At 45.6% G+C, this 23,269-nt stretch overlaps 1 protein-coding gene across 2 annotated transcripts in view; it reads left to right on the plus strand.

Moving 5' to 3' along the window:
- The window catches only part of LOC109895496 (T-cell immunomodulatory protein), a 123,512-nt gene extending 100,597 nt beyond the window's left edge, over nt 1–22,915 (plus strand). For both annotated transcript variants that reach the window (XM_020489211.2, XM_020489210.2), the window contains 4 exons: nt 13,071–13,195; nt 15,692–15,774; nt 17,984–18,101; nt 21,595–22,915. In XM_020489211.2, the coding sequence (XP_020344800.1) occupies nt 13,071–13,195; nt 15,692–15,774; nt 17,984–18,101; nt 21,595–21,654 (386 nt within the window). In that variant the 3' untranslated portion in view covers nt 21,655–22,915. The remainder of the gene's footprint in view (nt 1–13,070; nt 13,196–15,691; nt 15,775–17,983; nt 18,102–21,594) is intronic.
- Nucleotides 22,916–23,269: the final 354 nt, after the last annotated feature.

Below are 23,269 nucleotides of genomic sequence, written 5' to 3' on the forward strand. Positions count from 1 at the left end.
GGAAACACTCAAACCTTGACAGAGGAGAGGGAAACGGCGAGGTAAACTTAATACTATAATACATGTCTGACTGGAGGGAATGAAGAAGAATAGAAGTCCAGATAGTTCTCTTTGCAGAGAGTAATCTTCAATCTTCAAGGGGGGGGGAAAGGATAATTCCCTTTCTCCCATTCATGTTTGTATTCTGTGTGGATGTTGAGCCTCCGGGTTGTGGTCAAGGCTATTTAAAGACGACTTGGATTCATTTCAAGCCCAGATTTGGGATTCAACACCAAACGGGTGTGTCAACATGCAGCGGTTTAGGATTGTCCTCTTACCCCTGTGCTGGAGCTCTGCTCTGTGGGCTTAAGAGCAGCTGTGTGTGCACCAGACACCTCTCCCTGAGAAGGTCATCTAACAGGCTGACCTGAGGAAAAATCCCCAACACCTGCCATCCTGGAGACTGAGCCAATGAGAAGGAGAGGGAAAGGCCAGAGCTGTGTGTACACTGACTGAGGAGTATAGGTTAGATATACTGTACAGTATGGAGAGTGGCTGGGTCAGCCCTGGCTGGGTTATTCCCAGGACTCTTTATTTGACAGTAATAAAGTGCAGTGCGGGACAAAGCCAGTGTGTGCAGGGTGATTTAAAGTGTATTTATTCTAGGGGCATGGGGAGAAGGCAGGTAGACTGACAGAAATGAGCGATGATGCGCGGACTGTCTGCTCTCTCTACTGGGGCCCCACTCTCTTCATTTACTCTTCAGCACTAAAAGAGAGGGAAAAGAGGTGACAGAGGGATGGGAAATCAAATACATGAATGGATGTGGAAGGAAAGGACTATAGAAAATACATACTGTGGAGGGAGAGGTTAAAATGGCTGAAAAATAGCAGCAAATGTGGCGAATAGTGGCAAGTGCGTAATGGGTAATGGAATGAAGATCTGGGTCAATGGAAACGAGGGAGTAGAGGGGACGGGGGAAATAAAGTGAAGGTTCAGAAGGTAGGACGCACACTACACACTACGCTACGCTGTGGTCCACAGATAATGCTCTTACCGCTGTGTCACAGGGCTTCAAGTTCTGATTGGTGAACCTGCGTACGTAACTCAGACCCAACTCTGCCATCTCGTTATGGTAATGAGCCTTGGTTATAGTGCTGGACAGGCAGCTCCCGTCATACTATCATGTATGGCAGTGGCCGATTAGCCTCGGTGTGCTGCGGTGTCTCTGTTTCGGTGGTTCTGTGGAGGCCTGGGTCTGTGATGCTAAGGGACATAGGGGATTTAAAAGGCCTGGCTGGCTGGTCCTGTCAGATGACCCCTGGCTGCTCTGCCTGGCTGCTCTGCCTGGCTGCTTTGCCTGGCTGCTTTGCCTGGCTGCTTTGCCTGGCTGCTTTGCCTGGCTGCTTTGCCTGGCTGCTCTGCCTGGCTGCTCTGCCTGGCTGCTCTGCCTGGCTGCTCTGCCTGGCTGCTCTGCCTGGCTGCTCTGCCTGGCTGCTCTGCCTGGCTGCTCTGCCTGGCTGCTCTGCCTGGCTGCTCTGCCTGGCTGCTTTGGACGTGTATCGATCCCCAGGACCCAGGCGGTCTCCATCTCCACATCTCCAGCTGGAGCTAGTGAATCAACCAACAGAATATTAATGTGGGCTCTGCCTGCCGTGTGTGTGTGTGTGTGTGTGTGTGTGTGTGTGTGTGTGTGTGTGTGTGTGTGTGTGTGTGTGTGTGTGTGTGTGTGTGTGTGTGTGCGCGTGTTTGATTGTGTGTATGTGCGTACTTGATTGACTGTGTGGGGGGGTAGTTCATTTACTGTTTGTGCAGCAATGCATGTGCTGTCTGTGTGCTGTCTGGTCCTCAGAGAACCAGTGCTCCATCTGAACGTCTCACCTTAGTCTCCTCACCCCTCGGGCTATTTATATAAGGCCCTGGTATGCAATAGCTTACCTTTCCCCTCATTCCTTATCCCCTATGGAATTAGAATTCAGCTGTATTAGAGATGAATATTGACCTTAGCGGTAGAGTTCCGTACCGTTGGTTTCTGTGCAATTTGGATCAAGGGAGTTGTTGTTCTGCACAGTTAGTAAATCAGTAGACCATATTGAGTAATCTACAGTCCCCTGTGGTTTTTAAAGGTACAATCTATATGTTGTAGGTGTGGGGTACAGCTAGTGATTTTAAAGGTACATCTATATGTGGTTGGTGTGGGGTAAAGCTAGTGGTGTCAGGCATAATAAGCAGACGAGATCGATTACCCTGGACTGGTGCTGACAGGACAACGGCTGTGTGTGTTGTTTCCACTGAGTAAGGGAAGGAGTGAGGGCTTGTCTCTCTGTGCACAGAGAATACTGGATGAAATGAAGCAGAGGAATCACAGTCATTTGAAAAATGACGGATGGGGAGTGAACCGTACCACAAGTACAAAACAGGAGTGGAGATGTGCTCTCTCTGTCCACCTATCTCTCTATTCCATCCCCCTCTTTTTCTCTGCCATGGTGCCGGGGCTTTTGGCTGGCTCATTGGAAGGGAGGAGCGGAGGGAGGAGAGGAGAAGGAGGGGTGAGGAACAAACAGCTAGGGAACTTCGGCAGGCTCTGTTTAATTAGGCAAATGAGGATGGAGGATTAAGGACAGCAGAGAATAACACCCCACCGCACCCCCGCCACGCCACGCACACAGACACCTACACAGACACACACAGACACAGACACCTACACACACAATCACTGTTCTATGCTGTGAGAGACACAGATTTGATACCCTCTGTGCGACACTCATGAGTGATCAAGTCAGGTCGAACAAGTCACTCTTCGTACAGATGCCCAGGTAACCAAACACACCGCGCACACTACACACACTCTCTCTCACACACATACACGGCACCTGTTGGGCTGGACCTGTGTCTTGTCAGGCTGAAGTCAGTGGAAGGTGTGGAAATGAGCAGAGCTAACCAACCAGAGATGGAGAGGGCGGGAGGATTATTATTGATCAGAGCTTTGTTCTGCCCATGATTTCCCTCCTGTGGGTTTCTGCACTCAGGCCAGTTAATTGGTCTCAAATTGAATGCAGGATTACCCCTCCGCCTGTTCAACTCCTCCTGTTTATCTCTCTCCTACAAAACCACACGACACACTCGCTCTCTTTCCTTTCGCTCACTCTGTCTCGTTCTCTCACGCGTACTATATCTTTCTCTCTCTCCCTCTCTTTCTCTCTGTCATTCTTCTCCTCTTCTCCCTGTAGTGTGTTAATATTGTCTCTACATCTCTTCTTCTCCCTGTAGTGTGTTGATATTGTCTCTACATCTCCTCTTCTCCCTGTAGTGTGTTAATATTGTCTCTACATCTCTTCTTCTCCCTGTAGTGTGTTGATATTGTCTCTACATCTCCTCTTCTCCCTGTAGTGTGTTGATATTGTCTCTACATCTCCTCTTCTCCCTGTAGTATGTTAATATTGTCTCTACATCTCTTCTCCCTGTGGTGTGTGTGTGTTATGTTCACCACTGTGTTCCATCAGTGGTAACGGTCTCAGTCCTAATATCTTCCGTGCTCCCCTAATGTAATAGATATGCATGCCTCTCAGTGGCTGCTCTGTCGCCACAGTAACCTGTATTAGAGGGCACATCTCAACTGCAGCCTGGTGTCCAATTACGAGAGAGAGAGAGAGATAAGAGAGAGAGGGAACAAGAGGTAGAGCGATAGAGGGAACAATGGATATGTAGAGGGAGCGATGGGGAACGAGAGAGAAGGAGAGATGGGGGAACAAGTGAAAACAACCAGCATGTTGGAAGTCACCGCCTATTCTGGTTACCTCTTCTCTCAATGCCAGTCTTGGATCTGTCAAACCCAGGTCTCAGTTTTGCCTCATTCACCATCTCCTCATTGTGTTTCTGATGATCAGACGTGACGCGCTGATGGATCTCAGCAAACACTGTGTCACCCACGGTGCCGTGAGCTTTAATTCGGTCTTTTCCTCCTGCGAGAGCATCAGTGATAAGAGAGGAGCCCTATGGGCACGCCACTTATCTCCTCCGCTACAGACACCCGCTTCTCCCCACAAATCAATGTCTGAATCTGCCGTTTGCATTGTGTGGGCACTGAGGGCCCCCTCTCCTCTCCCAGGCTTAGCTGTGGCTCAGTGTGTACCACTTCATTCCTTTATCCCCCAGGCCCTGCTGCCGCAGTGTCCGCAATCGCCCCTATGTGTCCTTCCCTTCCCTCCCATTGCTGTGAAAGTGCCCAATCGGGGGGGGTGGGGGGTGGTTTCTATAGCGACGGATGTTGAGAATCTCTCCGCAAACAGGTTGCCCAAAGATGATCAGGGGGCCTTGGGAAGATGTGAGGGTGAGGCTTTGTGTGTCTCGCTGTGTGCAACCTACGCAGGATTTGATGTAGCCAGTGTGAATTCTTTATACACTTGTGTTTAAAAGATTGCTACTGGTCACGCTGGTCACCATTTGAGATGATGTGTGTGACCAATGAAGGTCAAAAGCCTGCGGTGTGTTTTTTGTGTGTGTGTGTGTGTGTGTGTGTGTGTGTGTGTGTGTGTGTCTATGTGTGTGTGTGTGTGTGTGTGGGCCCACGTAGAGAACTAGTCTCTTCTACCGCTGGTGTCTCTGAGCGAGTGAAGGGACTAAAGTGGCTTGAATACGACTGGGCTGGAGTTACACTCTGTGACATAATTCAGGAACTGAGTTATCTCTTTGTCCCTCTACTCACTGAGCGAGAGTCCTGCTCTAAATAACGCACTGTATGGGGGGGGGGGGGGGGGTCTCACACCTGTCTCTGCTCTGCTCTACCATTGGGCGTCAGTGCCTTTCTTCTGACTCGGTGAGGAGTATTACAAATTGTTCGTGTGTATGTCTTTTTGAGGGTTACATGTGGTAGGTGTGGGATAAAGCTAGTGGTTTTAAAGGTATAGTTGAAGTATTAAGTTTACATACACTAGGTTGGAGTCATTAAAACTAGTTTTTCAACCACTCCACAAATTTCTTGTTAACAAACTATAGTTTTGGCAAGTTGGTAAGGACATCTACTTTGTGCATGACACAAGTAATTTTTCCAACAATTGTTTATTTCACTTATAACTCACTGTATCACAATTATAGTGAGTCAGAAGTTCACATACACTAAGTTGACTGTGCCTTTAAACAGCTTTTATAATTATATCATGGCTTTAGAAGCTTCTGATAGGCTAATTGACCTCATTTGAGTCAATTGGAGGTGTACCTGTGGATGTATTTCAAGGCCTACCTTCAAACTCAGTGCCTCTTTGCTTGACATCAATGGAAAATCTAAATATATATATATTTTTTTCACCTTTATTTAACGAGATAGGCTAGTTGAGAACAAGTTCTCATTTGCAACTGCGACCTGGCCAAGATAAAGCAAAGCAGTTTGACACATACAACAACACAGAGTTACACATGGAATAAACAAACATACAGTCAATAATAGAGTAGAAGAATACTATATACGGTATGTGCAAATGAGGTAGGATAAGGGAGGTAAGGCAATAAATAGTCCATGTTGGCAAAGTAATTACAATATAGCAATTAAACACTGGAATGGTAGACGTGCAGAAGATTAATGTGCAAGTAGAGATACTGGGGTGCAAAGGAGCAAGATAAATAAATAAATAAATAAATAAATACTGTATGGGGATGAGGTAGCTGGATGGGCTATTTACAGATGGGTTATGTACAGGTGCAGTGATCTGTGAGCTGCTCTGATAGCTGGTGCTTAAAGCTGATGGAGGAGATATGTGTCTCCAGCTTCAGTGATTTTTGCAGTTTGTTCCAGTCATTGGCAGCAGAGAACTGGAAGGATAGGCAGCCAAAGGAAGAATTGGCTTTGGGGGTGACCTGCTGGAGCGAGTGCTACAGGTGGGTGCTGCTATGGTGACCAGTGAGCTGAGATAAGGTGGTGCTTTACCTAGCAGAAACTTGTAGATGACCGGGAGCCAGTGGGTTTGGTGTCGAGTATGAAGCGAGGGCCAGCCAACAAGAACATACAGGTCGCAGTGGTGGGTAGTATATGGGGCTTTGGTGACAAAACGAATGGCACTGTGATAGACTGCATCCAATTTGTTGAGTAGAGTGTTTTGTAAATGACATCGCCAAAGTCGAAGATCGGTAGAATGGTCAGTTTTACGAGGGTATGTTTGGCAGCATAAATGAACGATGCTTTGTTGCGAAATAGGAAGCTGATTCTAGATTTAATTTTGGATTGGAGACGCTTAATGTGAGTCTGGAAGGAGAGTTTACAGTCTAAACAGACACCTAGGTATTTGTACAGTGATTGCTCCTTTAAAAGAAGCATTGACGCTTGTCTGGAGGTTAGTTAACACGGTGTCCAAAGAAGGGCCAGATGTATATAGAATGGTGTCGTCTGCGTAGAGGTAGATCAGAGAATCACCAGCAGCAAGAGCGACATCATTGATGTATACAGAGAAGTGAGTCGGCCTGAGAATTGAACCCTGTGGCAACCCCATAGAGGCTGCCAGAGGTCCGGACAACAGGCCCTCCGATTTGACACACTGAACTCTATCAGAGAAGTAGTTGGTGAACCAGGCGAGGCAATCATTTGAGGAACCAAGGCTGTTGAGTCTGCCGATAAGAATGTGGTGATTGACAGAGTCGAAAGCCTTGGCCAGGTTGATAAATACAGCTGCACAGCAATGCCTCTTATTGATGGCGGTTATGATATCGTTTAGGACCTTGAGCGTGGCTAAGTTGCATCCATGACCAACTCTGAAACCCGATTGTATAGTGGAGAAGGTACTGTGAGATTCGAAATGGTCTGTGATCTGTTTGTTAAATTGGCTTTCGAAGATTTTAGAAAGGCAGGGCAGGATGGATATAGGTCTATAACAGTTTGGGTCTAGAGTGCCTCTCCCTTGGAGGAGGGGGATGACCGCGGCAGCATTCCAATCTGTGGGAATATCAGACGATACGAAAGAGAGGTTGAACAGGCTAGTGATAGGGGTTGCAACAATTTTGGCACATCAATTTAGAAAGAGAGGCTCCAGATTGTCTAGCCCGGCTGATTTGTAGGGATCCAGATTTTGCAGCTCTTTCAGAACATCAGCTATCTGCATTTGGGCGAAGGACAAGTGGGGGAGGCTTGGGCGAGTTGCTGTGGGGAGTGGAGGGCTGTTGATCGGGGTAGGGGTAGCCAGGTGGAAAGCATGGCCAGCCTTAGAAAAATGCTTATTGAAATTCTCAATTATAGTGAATTTACCAGTGGTGACAGTGTTTCTTAGCCTCAGTGCAGTGGGCAGCTGGGAGGAGGTGCTCTTATTCTCCATGGACTTTACAGTGTCCCAGAACTTTTTTGAGTTTGTGCTGCAGCATGCAAATTTCTGTTTAAAAAAATCTAGCCTTAGCTTTCCTAACTGACTGTATATATTGGATCCTAGCTTCCCTGAAAAGTTACATATCACGGGAGCTATTCGATGCTAATGCAGAACGCCACAGGATGTTTTTGTGCTGGTCAAGGGCAGTCAGATCTAGAGAGAACCAAGGGCTATATCTGTTCCTGTTTTTTTATTTTTTATTGAGTGGAGCATGCTTATTTAAGATGGCGAGTAAGGCACTTTTAAAGAATACCCAGGCATCCTCTATTGACAGGATGTGGTCAATATCCTTCCAGGATACCCGGTCCAGTTCGATTAGAAAGGCCTGCTCGCTGAAGTGTTTTAGGGAGCGTTTGAAAGTGATGAGGGGTGGTCGTTTGACCGCAGACCCATTACGGATGTAAGCAATGAGGCAGTGATCGCTGAGTTCTTGGTTGAAAACAGCAGAGTTGTATTTGGAGGGCAAGGTGGTTAGGATGATATCTTTGAGGGTGCCCGTGTTTATGGATTTGGGGTCGTGTCAAGACCTCAGAAAAAGAAAAAAAAGTCTTAACACCATGGGATCACGCAGCCGTCATACCGCCCAGGAAGGAGGCGCTTTCGGTCTCCTAGAGATGAACCTACTTTAGTGCAAAAATCAAATCACCAGAACAAATCAATCCCAATCCCAAAGCAAATCAATCCCAGAACAACACAAAGGACCTTGTGAAGATGCTGGAGGAAATGGGTACAAAATAATCTATATCCACAGTAAAACTAGTCCTATATCGACGTAACCTGAATGGCCGCACAGCAAGGAAGAAGCCACTGCTCCAAAACTGCCATAAAAAAGCCACGGTTTGCAACTGCACATGGGGACAAAGATCGTACTTTTTGGAGAAATGTCCTATGGTCTGATGAAACAAAAATAGAACTGTTTGGCCATAATGACCATCGTTATGTTTGGAGGTAAAAGGGGGAAGCTTGCAAGCCGAAGAACACCATCCCAACCCCGAAGCACGGGGGTGGCAGCATCATGTTGTGGGGGTGTTTTGGTGCAGGAGGGACTGGTGCACTTCACAAAATAGATGGCATCATGAGGAGGAAAATTATGTGGATATAGCAACATCTCAAGACATAAATCAGGAACTTAAAGTTTGGTCGCAAATGGGTCTTCCAAATGGAAAATGACCCCAAGCATACTTCTAAAGTTGTGGCAAAATGGCTTAAGGACAACAAAGTCAAGGTATTGGAGTGGCCATCACAAAGCCCTGACCTCAACGCTATAGAATATTTGTGGGCAGAACTGAAAAGGCGTGTGCGAGCAAGGAGGCCTACAAACCTGACTCAGTTACACCAGCTCTGTCAGGAGGAATGGGCCAGAATTCACCCAACTTATTGGGGGAAGCTTGTGGAAGGCTACCCAAAATGTTTGACCCAACTTAAGCAATTTAAAGGCAATGCTACCAAATACTAATTGAGTGTATGCAAACTTCTGACCCACTGGGAATGTGATGAAAGAAATAAAAGCTGAAATAAATCATTCTCTCTACTATTATTCTGACATTTCACATTAAATAAAGTGGTGATCCTAACTGACCTAAGACCGGGAGTAAGGTGTTTGGAAACTTCCGACTTGTGAGATTCCTCCCTTGTTCCCTGACTTACCAGAGCAGCATTGGAAGTGAGTGGTTGGGGAGGAGACTGGAGTGTAGCTTTTCCTTCCCGTTTGTTGTGAAGTTCCTCACCTCTTCCTCTCCACTAGATAACTGAACTCTATGGGGCAGGAGAGCAAGCACTGCAACTTTTATGTTCTGAGGCTTTTAATGCTGGGTGGGGGGGTGTCTCTTTGGCTAACTGTGTGTGCGTTGTGTGTATTGTACTCGCACATGTTTCTGAATTAACTTTTGGAGCTGAGGAGTCCTGACTTGTTGGGTGTGAGGATGTGTTCTGCTCTGTTTGCCACACAGACAAAACTCAGAGGCTCTAGAATGTGTGTGTGTGTGGTACTTTTCAACATGCTTGACACTCCTCACACCCAGATTGGAGAGAGCCTGGGAATGAGTGAATGTGATAAGCTGTGGAAGCGTAAGGTTCCTTGAGTAAACCTGCTCTTCGGGAGCTGTTTGGCTGGCTGGCTGCTCTGAATCCGTTTTGTGGTCTGAGAGGGGGATTGGAGCCTGTCAGTCATGTGCTGCAGGCTGGAGCGCCTGGCCAAGGTCTGTCTGTGTGCTCCACGGCCGCGCTGCAGGGAGATAAGACTCCCACTCCAGGCTGTAGACCGCAGCAGCTAGCCAGAACCCCCATCCCACCTCCAGCCTTCCCCCAGCCAGCCCCCCCTCCCCCAGTGCATGGCCTCTCTTCAGCCTACCTCCGCACTTGCAGAGTGGCAGTCCCTAAGCCAGCTTCCTCTCTCTCTGAGTGACACATCCTCCAGCCAGCGTCCCTCCCCCCACTGTCACCATTCGCAACACAACACATCTTTTAGTTAACAACAGCCTGTCGCGAGGGTAGCTGGTTAACCTCAAAATGTCTGTCGTCTACTGTCCTCTCCTCCAGACCTTACACATACTTCCTAAGAGATTGTGGTTACTTAAACTGGGCGTGCACTAGACGATTTTGGCCCTCATTTTTAGGGTTATGGTACGTTTTTGATATCGGAGACAAAATCCCAATGTCATTGTCTGAGCGGATCAGAGACGCAATCAGAAGCCTACTGTTCCTGTCTTTGACCCATCCCAGACGCCCCGATATTGTCGACCGTTTGATGTTTTTATTTGCACAAAATCTGCAACGCTCTTGTAGTGTGAGATGTGCAACGACAACTTTTGAGAACGGTGGTCAGTAATAGGTCAATGAGAGCTCGCCAGAGAAGAAGCCAGTGAGATGATGACGTTGTTCCGCATCACCCAGGATGTGTAGACTCTCCAGCAGAGGCCATGCCTGCCACTCGTATGCGTTTGTACTTGCCTTTATTAACCAAAGCCAAAGTGTCAAATCGTTTCAGCTCTGGAGTTCACGAGCGACGTTATTCAAGTCAAAAATGTGTTGGCTCGATATTTCAACTCAGTATGGCAAGCGTGGATCTCTGACTGAAAACCTTTATAAGGCTGCTTTGAGTTAACTATCCAATCACATCAAGGGAAGAATCTTGTGGCGTGTCACATGGTTTAGTGTGCTCACCCACTACGTTAGTGAGACAAGGGGAAGAAAACACAGGAAAGAAGGTCGTTTTAAAGTGAGGATTTTGAAAGTCGAGAAGGGAGAGATGTGCGTGTGTGTTTCTTAGTTTCAAACATTTATTACCTTGACTAAACAGATATGACCTTCCTGAGCTCGCTCTGCCATTCAGTTGGAGGGAGAAGCTGCAGTGTGTGTGTGTTTTGAGACAACAGTTCAGATGGGGACAAGTCAGTGCTCACACGTCTTTCTGCTGACTAGTGTGTACGTGTGTGTGTGTCTGAACCTTTGGTCCTGTGCCTGACAGTATAGATAAAGATCCTTGGGTCCGGTCCTGGTAGCCCTGGTAGCCCAGTTAGAACCATATCACTTTATCCAAAGAGTAATTCTGATGAAGCAATATACACCTTAATCAGGTTACTCTGTCAGTTTATGTGTGGTCTCCTAGTGTGAGTCTTCTCATTAGTGGACAAAGCCGAAACTGCAACTCCTTCCTCTAGAGCCAGAAAGTAGAGCCAGGACAGTTACCCAGAAATCAAACAACATCTTAATGTACATGGATGAAGCCATTAGCTTTCCTTAGTCCTTTTTTCCAGCACGGTAACACCTCTAAACTGTGATTTTTTTTTTTTTACCGAACAGAGGTAGGGTGTTTTTCTTTTTAATAGTATCATTAACCCGTCTCTCCCCGCTGTAGGGTCTTGGATGCCCCCAGGTCAGAACATAATGAAACTGCAGCTCATTCCCCACCACACATACATAACACAGTCTTTAGTGAGTGTCCAGAGAGGACTAAATTGATTGCACACATAACATATACGCTGAGTGTTCAAAACATTAGGAACACCTTCCTAATATTGAATTGCCCCTTTTCCCCTCAGAACAGCTTCAGTTAGTCAGGGCATGGACCTTACAAGGTTTCAAAAGTGTTCCACAGGGATGCTGGCCCACGTTGACTCCAATGCTTCACACAGTTGTGTCAAATTGGCTGGATGTCCTTTGGGTGGTGGATCATTCTTGATACACACGGGAAACTGTTGAGCATGGGAAACCCACAAACCGTTGCACCTGGCACCTACTACCATACCCCGTTCAAAGGCACTTACTTAATATTTTGTCTTGCACATTCACCGTCTGAGTGGCACACATGTACAATCCATGTCTCAACTGTCTCAAGGCTTTAAAATCGTTCTCTAACCTCTCTTGGCCCCTTTATCTACACCAGTGGTCACCAACGGGTCGATCTCCAAGGCATTCGTTGTCAATCACCAAACATTCATTTGCGTTCCTTTCTTTGGTTGTTTTTTTTTTTGCGTTGTTGGCGCCATTTGATTCAGCAGCCCTAACGGCGGGAAGGCAAAATGTTCCCATTTTGAACCATTTCATGCCTCCGCCTGCTCGTCAGGCCCAGATAGCAAATCAAGTGCACCTCTGGGCCTACTGCTGGCCAATCAGACAGCTCAGTTTCCTCGAGCCATAGACTGTAAAAAGAAGTCTTGAATGTACAGCAAGGTTGATAGAGACTCCGTGAACACAGAGAAGAGCTGCTGTTTTTATGAGTAAGTTCATGTTTTTAAGTTGTTATTCAGCACCGTCAACACTTTGTTCAACACTTTTTTTGTTCGTATGCCATAAAATGTATATTCTCCCTACTTCCACTCACGCTACAATCAGCACTGTTCGCTGTAATGAACGACTATAGCATTGTGTCAGAGTTAATACCCTGCTATTGTATCATAACGCTGATGGGAGGGATCAGTGTGGTGTCCATATTAGCAGTCAGCCTGCTGGAGTAACTCGCGCTGTGACGTGGACCTCCGAATCAGTGTCGCTACAATGGACAAGCCACTTTATTAACAGAAATGTAGACGGTTCCATATTTCTACCTGTAATGATTGAAGCGATTACATTTGGCTTTTACAGCAACTGCTCTGAAGCTGCACGATGTAACCTGCTCCGTCACTGCAATCAATTACGGAAAAGCAGGAACAGGGCTCAAAATCTCTCTCTCTCTCTCTCTCTCTCTCTCACACTTTTATTTCAGAGGAGCTGGACTAATGGTCCTCGTTTCAAACTGTTACAATGGAGATTGGTGGAAGGTAGTATATAGATTCTCTCAAGATGGAGTTACACTTGTGCTTCACTGATAGACAGGCATTCAACCCCAGGCTTTTAGGCTCTATACTGAGGCTGTGTGTGTACATAATAGCTAGGCAGAACACAGTGTGTTTTTTTTAAATGTGGACTGTATATATTACTATAATCAGTCATTGAAGCGTTTGCTTGCTGCAAATTGTAAATGTAAAAACAGGCTTCCATCTGAGTGTGGGTCCAGACCAGCCATGCAATCCATCCACATTTATCCTGATTTGTTGCTGTGGTGCTCTCTTTGTTTACTGTAAAGCGGGTGATTTACGTCGGCTGCGCTTGGCAGGGCCTGTGCGTGGGGCCAGTGATGGGATGGGGGGGGGTAGAAGCCTCTGGGCTGGGCGACGGTAGGAATAGGACGGTCTGATTTGTGTCTTTTTATGAGGCTTGTTTATGGGTCTGAATGGCTCTAATGACTCCTTTGTTTTCCCCTCCATGCAGCGGGCCAGCTGAGCCAGTCGGCCCACCTCTCCCTGCAGCTGCCTTACACCGTCCTGGGTCTGGGGCGCAGCGCCAACTTCCTGGACCATCTGTACGTGGGTATCCCCCGGCCCCTCGGGGACAAGGTACTGTATGGTGCGCCGCAGCACTGGGGGAGGGGAGCGGAGAGGAGGGAGATGCCAGACAAAACACAGGACAGGACAGGACAGGATGCAGTAGGAGCTACAGCAGGTCTTAGTTAATGCACCATGGAAATACTTTTTCTAGTCACTGCACCCATGTGGAGAACACACCCAGAGCCACATGATACTGACACTAACTATACTGCCGGTTGATGTAAATGCTGTACATGTTACTTCCTGTTGCAATATGATAAGTAGATGATCTATTGTGCAGTAAATAATTTGTTATCTTCTTCGTTCCCCCACTTTTGTGCCACCTCAAACATTGGCATGCGGTGTGGGTTCGTGTGGAGCCACAGCCTTCTGTCTCTCGTATCGCGTGCCGTTTGAAATGCCGTTTGTCGGTTCCTCGATAGATTCCCCTGCGCGGCTTATTTGAATTTGAGACGCTGGCTCCCGTTCCTCGCCTGTCAAAGAAAAGAACAGAGGTCTTCATCATAGTGGATTTGCATTGCAAATTTCTGCCCATACCTCACTACCTTGGGAGCGAGGCTCATACAGAGTAAGGCATCTGAAGTACAGCAACGTGCTCTGTTATCGCTCGCACCCTTTGAGTAATGCAAGAAAATGTTTCCACTAAGGTTCACATTTCCCCACACAGCAGTTAATAAAATATAATGCTTTGTATTATGCTAACCAATTTTTACCTTCAGAGGGTGTATGGTGCACAAAACATTAAGAACACCTGCTCTTTTCATAACATAGACTGACCAGGTAAAATCTATGATCCCTTATTAATGGCACTTGTTAAATCCACTTCAATTAGTGTAGATGAAGGGGAGGAGACAGGTTAAAGAAGGATTTTTAAGCCTTGAGAAAATGGTAGTTGGTACCAGGTGCACCGGTTTGTGTCAAGAACTGCAATGCTGCTGGGTACAGTTTCCCGCGTGTATCAAGAATTGTCCACTACCCAAAGGACATCGAACCAACTTGACACAACTGTGGGGAGCATTGGAGTCATGGGCCAGCATCCCTGTGGAACAGGGGGGGGAACACAATATTAGGAAGGTGTTCCTAAAAAAAATTACACTCGATGTACACATTTAATGAACAGCTGTGTGTCTGACTGTCTCTGATAGACCTGAGAGAGACAGATAGGAACTGTCTTCAACCCTCCCTCACAGGGAAAAACATTCAGGAGGCCTGTGAGAGAGTTAGGGAGGGAGGGAGAGAGAAAGAGAGGAGGGAGTGTGTTCTACTTCTACTCTCCTCCTGTACACTTGTCTCAATCCCATGAGGATCCTTTCCTCCGCTCACAAGGTTTACTTCACTAATCAAGATTCCCGCTCTGCTCTCGCCTCCCAAAAAACCCACTTCACTCCCAACTTCAGACCCAGCGCTCTCCTTTGAAACGCTCTCTGAAAACCCAGAAACGCTTTCCTCCTCTAAAACGCAGGCGTCTTCTCTTAGCCAAAGCGCCGGAAGCGCAGCCTGTCACTGTCTCTCACTGCCGTTCTGCATAAACCACACTGCATTGAAGAGCAACATGTCAGGGTTAGCTTAGGAGGTTAAGAACTGCAACTTGTAATGAACTAGCACACTGTTCACAGTGCACTGACTCAAGGTGACTCATTCCAGTTCGTCATTATTCTCCTTTAACCTATTTCGCCTCAAACGCAAACAATCACTAGCAACTGGCAAATCAAAATCCCTGAATCTGCAGCTCTGAATCGCTTTGAGTCTTTGCCTTACATAGTATATGCATCGCTGAGTGATATAGGTGTGTCATTCACTTCTGTTGACATTTCTCAGTGTCAGGAAGGAGTCATATGCGTGGCTTCCTAACCCATACAACCCTCAGCATTGTAACGATACTCCAGCTAATGGGACTGTAGGAAGTAGGCTGACACCAGGGGGATACTTCAGCAGACCTCATTTATTTAATTTATTAGCCTGTCTGTGTTTTAAATGCATGGCTTTTAAATAGCTCGGGTATAGGTAGCTGAAACCCCTGGGCTCTCATTAGGGTGGTTCTGGGTAAACGAGGACGCAAAGTACCGGCGGCACACACTGCGTGTGCGTCTGCGTGCGTGAGCGAGCAAGTGTGTTTTCCTTATCCCTTAATGTTGCCAAATGATAGATGTGTGGTCGGAAATGAGTCTCTCTTCCCTAGAGGACTCTGTGAGAAAGATGAATTTAACGTTTGCCAGTGATTGCCATACAGTAGCAACTTGAAGAGGGGAAAATTACCTTTTGTAATTAATACAGAAGCTGGCGTTGAAAAGCTTTTGAGCTTGATCTTCATAGAATGAAGTTTCTTCAACTCTGAAGCCGAAGAGCAAATTGTAGTGCAGTATAGGAAATGACTCCCTACATTGAATCAACACTGAGAAGTGTGGGATATATTGCCTGCTTTGAACTAGACTTTTTCCATTATTGCCCCTTCATTCTGCCTCCCCGAGGCACTAATAACATAGTTTCTCTGTTTCTGCCTTGCAGGATGTAAGGAAGCAGGAGTGGACAGCCATCATCCCCAACTCGCAGCTCATAGTCATTCCATACCCACACAACGAGCCCCGCAGGTACACACACACACACACACACACACACACACACACACACACACTTATACATCTGTACTTGGGACGCCCACAAACATGCCCAGGCCATGTTTCCATTGGTTTTCTGTGTCATTCACATGTAGTTCTACCCCCAGGAGTGCCAGCAGATGGCAGAACCCCCCCCCCTCTCTCTCTCTCTCTCCGTATGGCCAGCTAACACATTCTCTCACCAACACATGGAACACACACACTCTGACAAAAGCTTGCACTTGCATATACAGTGCCTTCGGAAAGTATTCGGTCCCCTTGACTTATTCTAAAATGGATTAAATTATTTGTTTCCCTCATCAATCTACACACAATACCCCATAATGACAAAGCAGAAACAGGTTTTTAGACATTTTTGCAAATGTTTTTACATAAGTATTCAGACCCGTTGCTATGAGACTTGAAATTGAGCTTGGTGCATCCTGTTTCCATTGATCATCCTTGAGATGTTTCTACAACTTGACTGGAGTCCACCTGTGGTAAATTAAATTGATTGGACATGATTTGGAAAGGGCCTTGGTCAGGGAGGTGGCCAAGAACCCGATGGTCACTTTGACAGAGCTCCAGAGTTCCTCTGTGGAGATGGTTGTCCTTCTGGAAGGTTCTCCCATCTATGCAGCACTCCACCAATCAGGCCTTTATGGTAGAGTGGCCAGACGGAAGCCACTCCTCAGTAAAATGCACATGACAGCCCGCTTGGAGTTTGCCAAAAGGCACCTAAAGACTCTCAGACCATGAGAAACAAGATGCTCTGGTGTGATGAAACCAAGAGGAAACCTGGCACCATCCCTACGGTGAAGCATGGTGGTGGCGATGTTGTGGAGATGTTTTTCAGCGGCAGGGACTGGGAGACTAGTCAGGATCGAGGGAAAGATGAACGGAACAAAGTACAGAGAGATCCTTGATGAGAACTTGCTCCAGAGCGCTCAGGACCTCAGACTGGGGCAAAGGTTCACCTTCCAACAGGACAACGACCCAAAGCACACAGCCACAACAACGCAGGAGTGGCTTTGGGACAAGTCGGGAATGTCCTTGGGTGGCCCAGCAAGAGCCCGGACTTGAACCCGATCAAACATCTCTGGAGAGACCTGGAAAAAAGATGTGCAGCAATGCTCCCCATCTAAGCTGACCGAGCTTGAGATCTGCAGAGAAGAGTGGGACAAACTCCCCAAATACAGATGTGCCAAGCTTGTAATGTCATACCCAAGAAGACTCGAGGCAATAATTGCTGCCAAAGGTACTTCAACAAAGTACTGTGTAAAGGGTCTGAATACTTATGTAAATGTTATATTTCAGTTTTTTATTTTTCAAACAACAGTTTTTGCTTTGTCATTATGGGTTTTTGTTTGTAGATTGATGAGGGAAAAGAAATATATTTATTCAATTTTAGAATAAGGCTGTAAGGTAACAAAATGTGTGTTTCCGAATGCACTGTATATAGCTACTACACTAACTTATTACTCAGAAAAACACACCCACATTAGGTAGATGCATACATCATGTACTGTTCCTACATTATAGTGAATGCTCAGTGTATAGCTGTGTAAAGAAGGTGTGTTCAGTCTCATAATGTTTATTGGGCACAGGTTAACGCAACATATTGTGTCCAATTTTGTGTCCTGCGTTGCTATTGGTAGTTTTTGTTTTCACCACTAATATTTAATGTGTTTATTAGTTCTGATAGAATGTCTTAATGAAGTTCTCTCACAAGGTTTTTTTGATTCATATTTGAGCAGGTGCATTGTTCTTCAGCCATTTATTGTAGAATAATTTTGTATCTCCACAATCTGGGCCTGTTCTTGTTTTTAGTCAAACCGTTCAAATGAACTCTCTGTTCTTTTCAATAGTCACAAAATATGTGCATCGAAAGACTGTAAAATGCGCTTGTCATTGTTTGTTTTTGATCTTATTGAAATGGTTCATCTCTGACAGGGATGTAGCATTTCTCGATTCGTTTTGACCTAACACGTCATACTTTCAGGTTATTTTCATATTTTGTGATTACAGGAACTTTATTGTCAAATAACACCACTGATAAAGCAAAATATGCCAAATTATAGCACGTTGACTCTTACGTTCTGATAGGGTTGGAAGAGATGAGAGACGTGCCTTTTTTGAACGAGTTTCACGTCACGTAGTAGTTGATACGCTCGTTCTCTCTCCTACCCTTTCCCTGTTTTAGTTGGAGTGCGAAATTATATCTGACCCCCAGTAACATAGTCCTGCTGACCGCCATCGCTCTGAGCGGAGTGTGTGTGTTCATCCTAGTCATCATTGGCATCCTCCACTGGCAGGAGAAGGTAAGAACGGAATGACGTCGCTTACACCGTTTATCGTCGTCATTATCATCACTTGCTGTTTTAATCGATAGTAATGAGCACCATCAACCTCATCTCTTCCCCTTCATTATTAGCTGTACTGTCTTGTCATTTTTCCTCTTCTCCCTTGCATTCCTCCTCACTATCCTCTCCTCCTCCCCCTCCTCTTAATAGTCTGAGCCAAAGCCGGTTATGTTCTGGTCAGAGCAGTGTGTGTCTTCTCTCATCCTCCCCACCATTGCCAGTCCATAGTATCTGGTGGGGGTCTTCTCTTCTCCTGACCCTAGGGGGTTGCTGGAGAGCTCTGGTGCTCGTCCAGAGAGCAGGAGACCCGCTGTGGGAACAGGGCTCACTCGGAGAGGAGCAGATGGGTCAGAACCAGCAGATGGGCCCTGTCCTCTAGCCTCCCACAGAGCTCCAGCACGGCTGTTAGAGGGCCATAACCAGTGAGGACGCTCGGCTGTAATTGCTTTTGTTTTGCCCCTTCAGCATATCAAATATTTTGTTCGTAATCCCTGTAAATATGTCCTCCAGGGAGTGTGTGTGTGTGTGTGTGTGTGTGTGTGTGTGTGTGTGTGTGTGTGTGTGTGTGTGTGTGTGTGTGTGTGTGTGTGTGTGTGTGGGTGTGGGTGTTTGTGAATTTAACATTGAGTTTTAAGGTAATCATGTATTGTTTGAATTTCCCAAACTTGTGCTCAATTGCATGTGTTCGTATGCAACTGTTGCCGACATGCATGTGTGGTGTGTGTCCAGCCTACCGTGCACAAACCACAGAGCGATTCATCCCCATCCCAGTACAGCCGTGGCTGGTCTGTTTCTCCATCGAGCGAGGCCGAGCAACGTTGGCGTCTTCTCAAAGCCATCTGCTGTGGGTGCTTTATAATGCACGCAGGAAGCCATAATTGCTCTCCGCTCAGGGAACTGTTCCGGGAACACTAGCTTCATTGGAGTTGACTCTGCATTAAAATAACATGTTTGGCTCCATATCTGAAGAACTGAGCCCAGCAATTATATTTTAGCAGAAAGCGAGCGAGGCAGAGGCATGGCTCCTTGTCCGTTGTTGATTAGAGGTTGATTGACTGATAATGTTCATGATGGCCAAGGTAATGGGAGCTCAGGTAATAGCTAGCTGTTCATTTGTTTAGATGATCTGTACTACAGTTCAGAGCCCCCTTCATTTTCATAGATCTAGGTAACTGCCAAAATAAAGGAAACACCAACATAACGTGACTTAGTAAGGTGTTGGGCCACCACGAGCCAGAACAGCTTCAATGCACCTTGGCAGAGATTCTGGAACTTTATTGGAGGGATGCGACATCATTCTTCCACAAGAAATTCCATGATTTGGTGTTTTGTTGAGGGTGGTGGGAAACGCTGTCTCGGGCGCCGCTCAATTATGTCCTAGTCGTGTTCAATTGGTTTGAGATCTGGTGATTGAGACGGCAATGTGGTTTACATTTTCTTCATGCTCATCAAACCATTCATTGACCACATTGTGCCCTGTGGATGGGGGCATTGTCATCCTATGGGGGCATAGCCATGGTAGCCAAAATAATGGCTTGCCCAGCATGTTTAAACATGATCATTTTCATGATTAATACATGGTTTATATATTGCTTAATTAACTCATGTGCCACACCTGTGTGGAAGCACCTGCTTTTAATATACTTTGCATTCCTTATTTAATCAAGTGTTTCCATTATTTTTGGCAGTTACCTTTATATCTGCTTCATGTTATTACTGTTGCAGCTGATGAGTCACATCTTTTGAATCTGCATCCTGTTTTTGTGTCAGTATGACGTCTCAGTTCTTGTGAGGCTGTGTGTTTTTGTTCCTGTTGTATTGGGATGGCCGACATCTCCGCTGTGGTGGGTTTTTTGAGCGTGGGTACCTGCCTTTGTTTGCTTTTAATGGGGGAGGGTCGTGACCCATTGTCATCTTTTTGTCTAGTCTGGTGTGCCATATGCATTGTAAAGTGTGCTTGCCTTGAAGTCATATCTGAGCTCGGCTGCTGCTGAGTGCTCCTGTTCTATCTGACTCACTCTGCCCAGCACAATAACACACCATCATTGAAGGGGCTCTCTTAGATAAGAGAGTCTAACCTTTCACGCAGGGGAAAACAGCATTTGGAGAGAAATAATCTCCATAAACCTTTCCATTTGCATTGCGGTATGGGGTTGACCAGGTCACGGTGCGATGGGTGATTTACTTTTCATATTTCTGCTGACCCCTGCTATTTGTTCCACAAATCTCAATGATCAAATAGACGTCAGAGGCTGGTTGGAGACACAGTGCCTCCTGCAACAGCCGAGACTGGCTCAGGAAGTGTTGTTAGAACACTGTTAAAGATAAGAAAGCTTGTCGATATTTGAATAAAACTGTTTTCTCTGTTTTAGCCTAGCTGTAAATCTGAGAGGTGTTTTGGATTCTCTTTACTTGTCCGATAACTTTGGTTTCATGCCTGAGGAATCAATCAGTGTTTGTTTGAGCCATTTGTATTTTGGTGTGGGTTTAAACAGAATGCAGGGTTTTTCAGAGCAGTGAAGGCTGCATTATGCCTCCACGTTGCATAATGCATACATTGTGACAAAGGTCTTCTTTTATGCTTAGTTCAAGGCCCCATAGCCTTAGCACAGAGTATGGATAGGTTACCGCATACAGTAGACCTCTCAAATAGGTCAAGTTATCATGTTACTGAACTTCACATTCAATCAGTAGGTTTCAGACCCTTCAATAAATGACACTGAGGATATCGCGCACGGAATAACGACACAATTATATCCCCTGAACACTCAATTATTTTGTGTTCCTACACCACAGTGAAATGGAAATATTGACAGGATTTACAAGCCAGTTCACTGAATGAGACCTGAGAAGCGTATAACAGTATGTTCATTGTACTGTATACACGCCATAAGAACAAGTGAAAGTAACTGAACACTCAGTCCTAAAGACAGTCTGCTCCCTTAAGTCCTGAGCAACACAGACATGGCCGACAGACTCTCTGCTTAGATGTCGGTGTCCTCCATCAGGACTGTCTGTCGTATGGCGAGTAGTTCCAGAACACATCTGTCAGCTTCATCTCCGCTGCATTTTTGAAGCTTCCCCTTTTTTTCCCCATCATACGTCCCTTTTATGTGCTGTTGTCAAGGGAAAGCTCAAAAATAAACGTGAATGATCCTCATGAATCCTCAGAGGGTACGTAATCGTACGTGGAAGTGAGATCCCGTTAACACTCGCAATAATGATTGCCTGTCTCAGATTGTAGCCATGACCACTCACTCAGTAGGTCTGCCGGTTTCATTACAATTCTATAATGGTGTCAGCCCCACCTCTCTCTCTCTCTCTCTCTCTCTCTCTCTCTCTCTCTCTCTCTCTCTCTCTCTCTCTCTCCCTCCATCACTGACTGTTAGACTCTGCTTGTCTGTGTTGGGCTGACTCGTGACCCCTGACCATTGCCCTGTGTGGGTTTCAGAAAGCGGACGACCGGGAGAAGAGACAGGAAGCACACCGGTTCCATTTTGATGCCATGTGAAGGAGCACAGGAAGAGATGGACCATGGGAAAAAAGTCATGCCAGCTTTCTGTTTTATTTATTTTATTTATGTTTGCTGGTCGATGGAATTGTTTATTTATTTGATCCCCTCGGGCTCTTGACGATGAGCCATTTAAAGTGTTTATATATCCATTAGACATTATCAAATGTAAAAGAGACAGACAGGTTACTTCTGGCATACTTGCACAGTTTTGGCATACTTGCACATTTCAAGGGCCAAAATGATGGATGAACTCAAATCTAAACAGGACTACTGAGTGAAATTACACTGAGTTATATCCCAGTTTACTTTTTTAGTCAATGGTTTGGCTCAGCTCATTATGTATGATTGTCAAATGGGCACTAACAGTTTACGTCATGAATTTTGCAATAATGTTCAATCCAAGCCATCCTGATCTGCAAAACACATTACCGATGTGTTTGTTTTGGGGGAAGCATTGCTATTGTAATTCTACTTGAATATTTATGTCTGTAAACGCATTGTCTTCCTGTATGTCAATCTGCAAAGGTTATTGTTTTCCGTGGACTGTTATAGCACGATTCATCCATCGTGCTGTACTGTATATAATGTACATGGTCCATAATGAGGGGTTACTGTATGTGTCAAGTTCATTTTGTATTTTTCCTCTCCTTTTTTCAAATTCCCCTCCAAATCCCTGACACAATGTCTTATCCTTGTTTGACCGTTCCCACTCTCCCACTGCCGTCACTCACAGTGGTCTTGGAATGGCCTGTACTACTGAGCACTCTGGTTTGGTCATGTCCTTAGCTTTTTAGTCTTTCTCACTCTTAATAATCGTGTTTGTCTCGCATGATAAACACAGTGTGTTTTTGGAGTTTCAAACCCTTATGTGTTCATTAAAAACTTACATGAAACTGTGGCGGTCAATTGAAGAATGGTCCACATAACACTTAAACTACTTCTACTTACAAGGGGAAGTATGTTTGTTCTTTAACCAACAGGAAGTGCAATCATCAATATTATCACCAATGTCAAGTTTCTTCTATTAATCATTCTATTTCATTTGGAATTAACGTGGGGCACATGCTATCATCTCATGTCTGTGGTTTGAACTTTTTTTTAAATAATGATTCATAGTGATCAGTCTAATTGATTGTATTTTTGTGTCTGTGTGTGGATTGTGATTATAATCTGAAATGTTCAACTGAAGTATGATCATTTCTGTTGAGAATGTTTATGGGATGATGGGTTGAGAATTAAAAGTGTTTATCGTGCTTAATTCATGGTGGTTCTCACTTGTTTTGAATTCATTTAAATGTATTTCCGTCTCGCTTTTGCCTTCCGCTTCATAGACTGGCACGTCCATCCGAAAAATGGAATTATCCTAGTGAGCTGATGACCAAAGAAACGATTGGAAGTGACAACTTGGCATAGCCTACAGTTTTGAGTTCTTTTTAGCTCATGTAGCGTAATGTATTGCAATCTGGCATTTATGGTAAAATGGTAGCCATCATTTAAATAGCAGTTGATGTTTTACTGTCTGTTGATGTTTTTGCACGATTGTCTCTTGGCAACAACTTACTGAGTAAATATTATCCTAATGGTAGGCTGTCAACTTTTCCGTTTTTTGCGC

Source organism: Oncorhynchus kisutch, linkage group LG8 (assembly GCF_002021735.2).
Source record: "Oncorhynchus kisutch isolate 150728-3 linkage group LG8, Okis_V2, whole genome shotgun sequence".
In the NCBI taxonomy this organism is placed as follows: domain Eukaryota; kingdom Metazoa; phylum Chordata; class Actinopteri; order Salmoniformes; family Salmonidae; genus Oncorhynchus; species Oncorhynchus kisutch.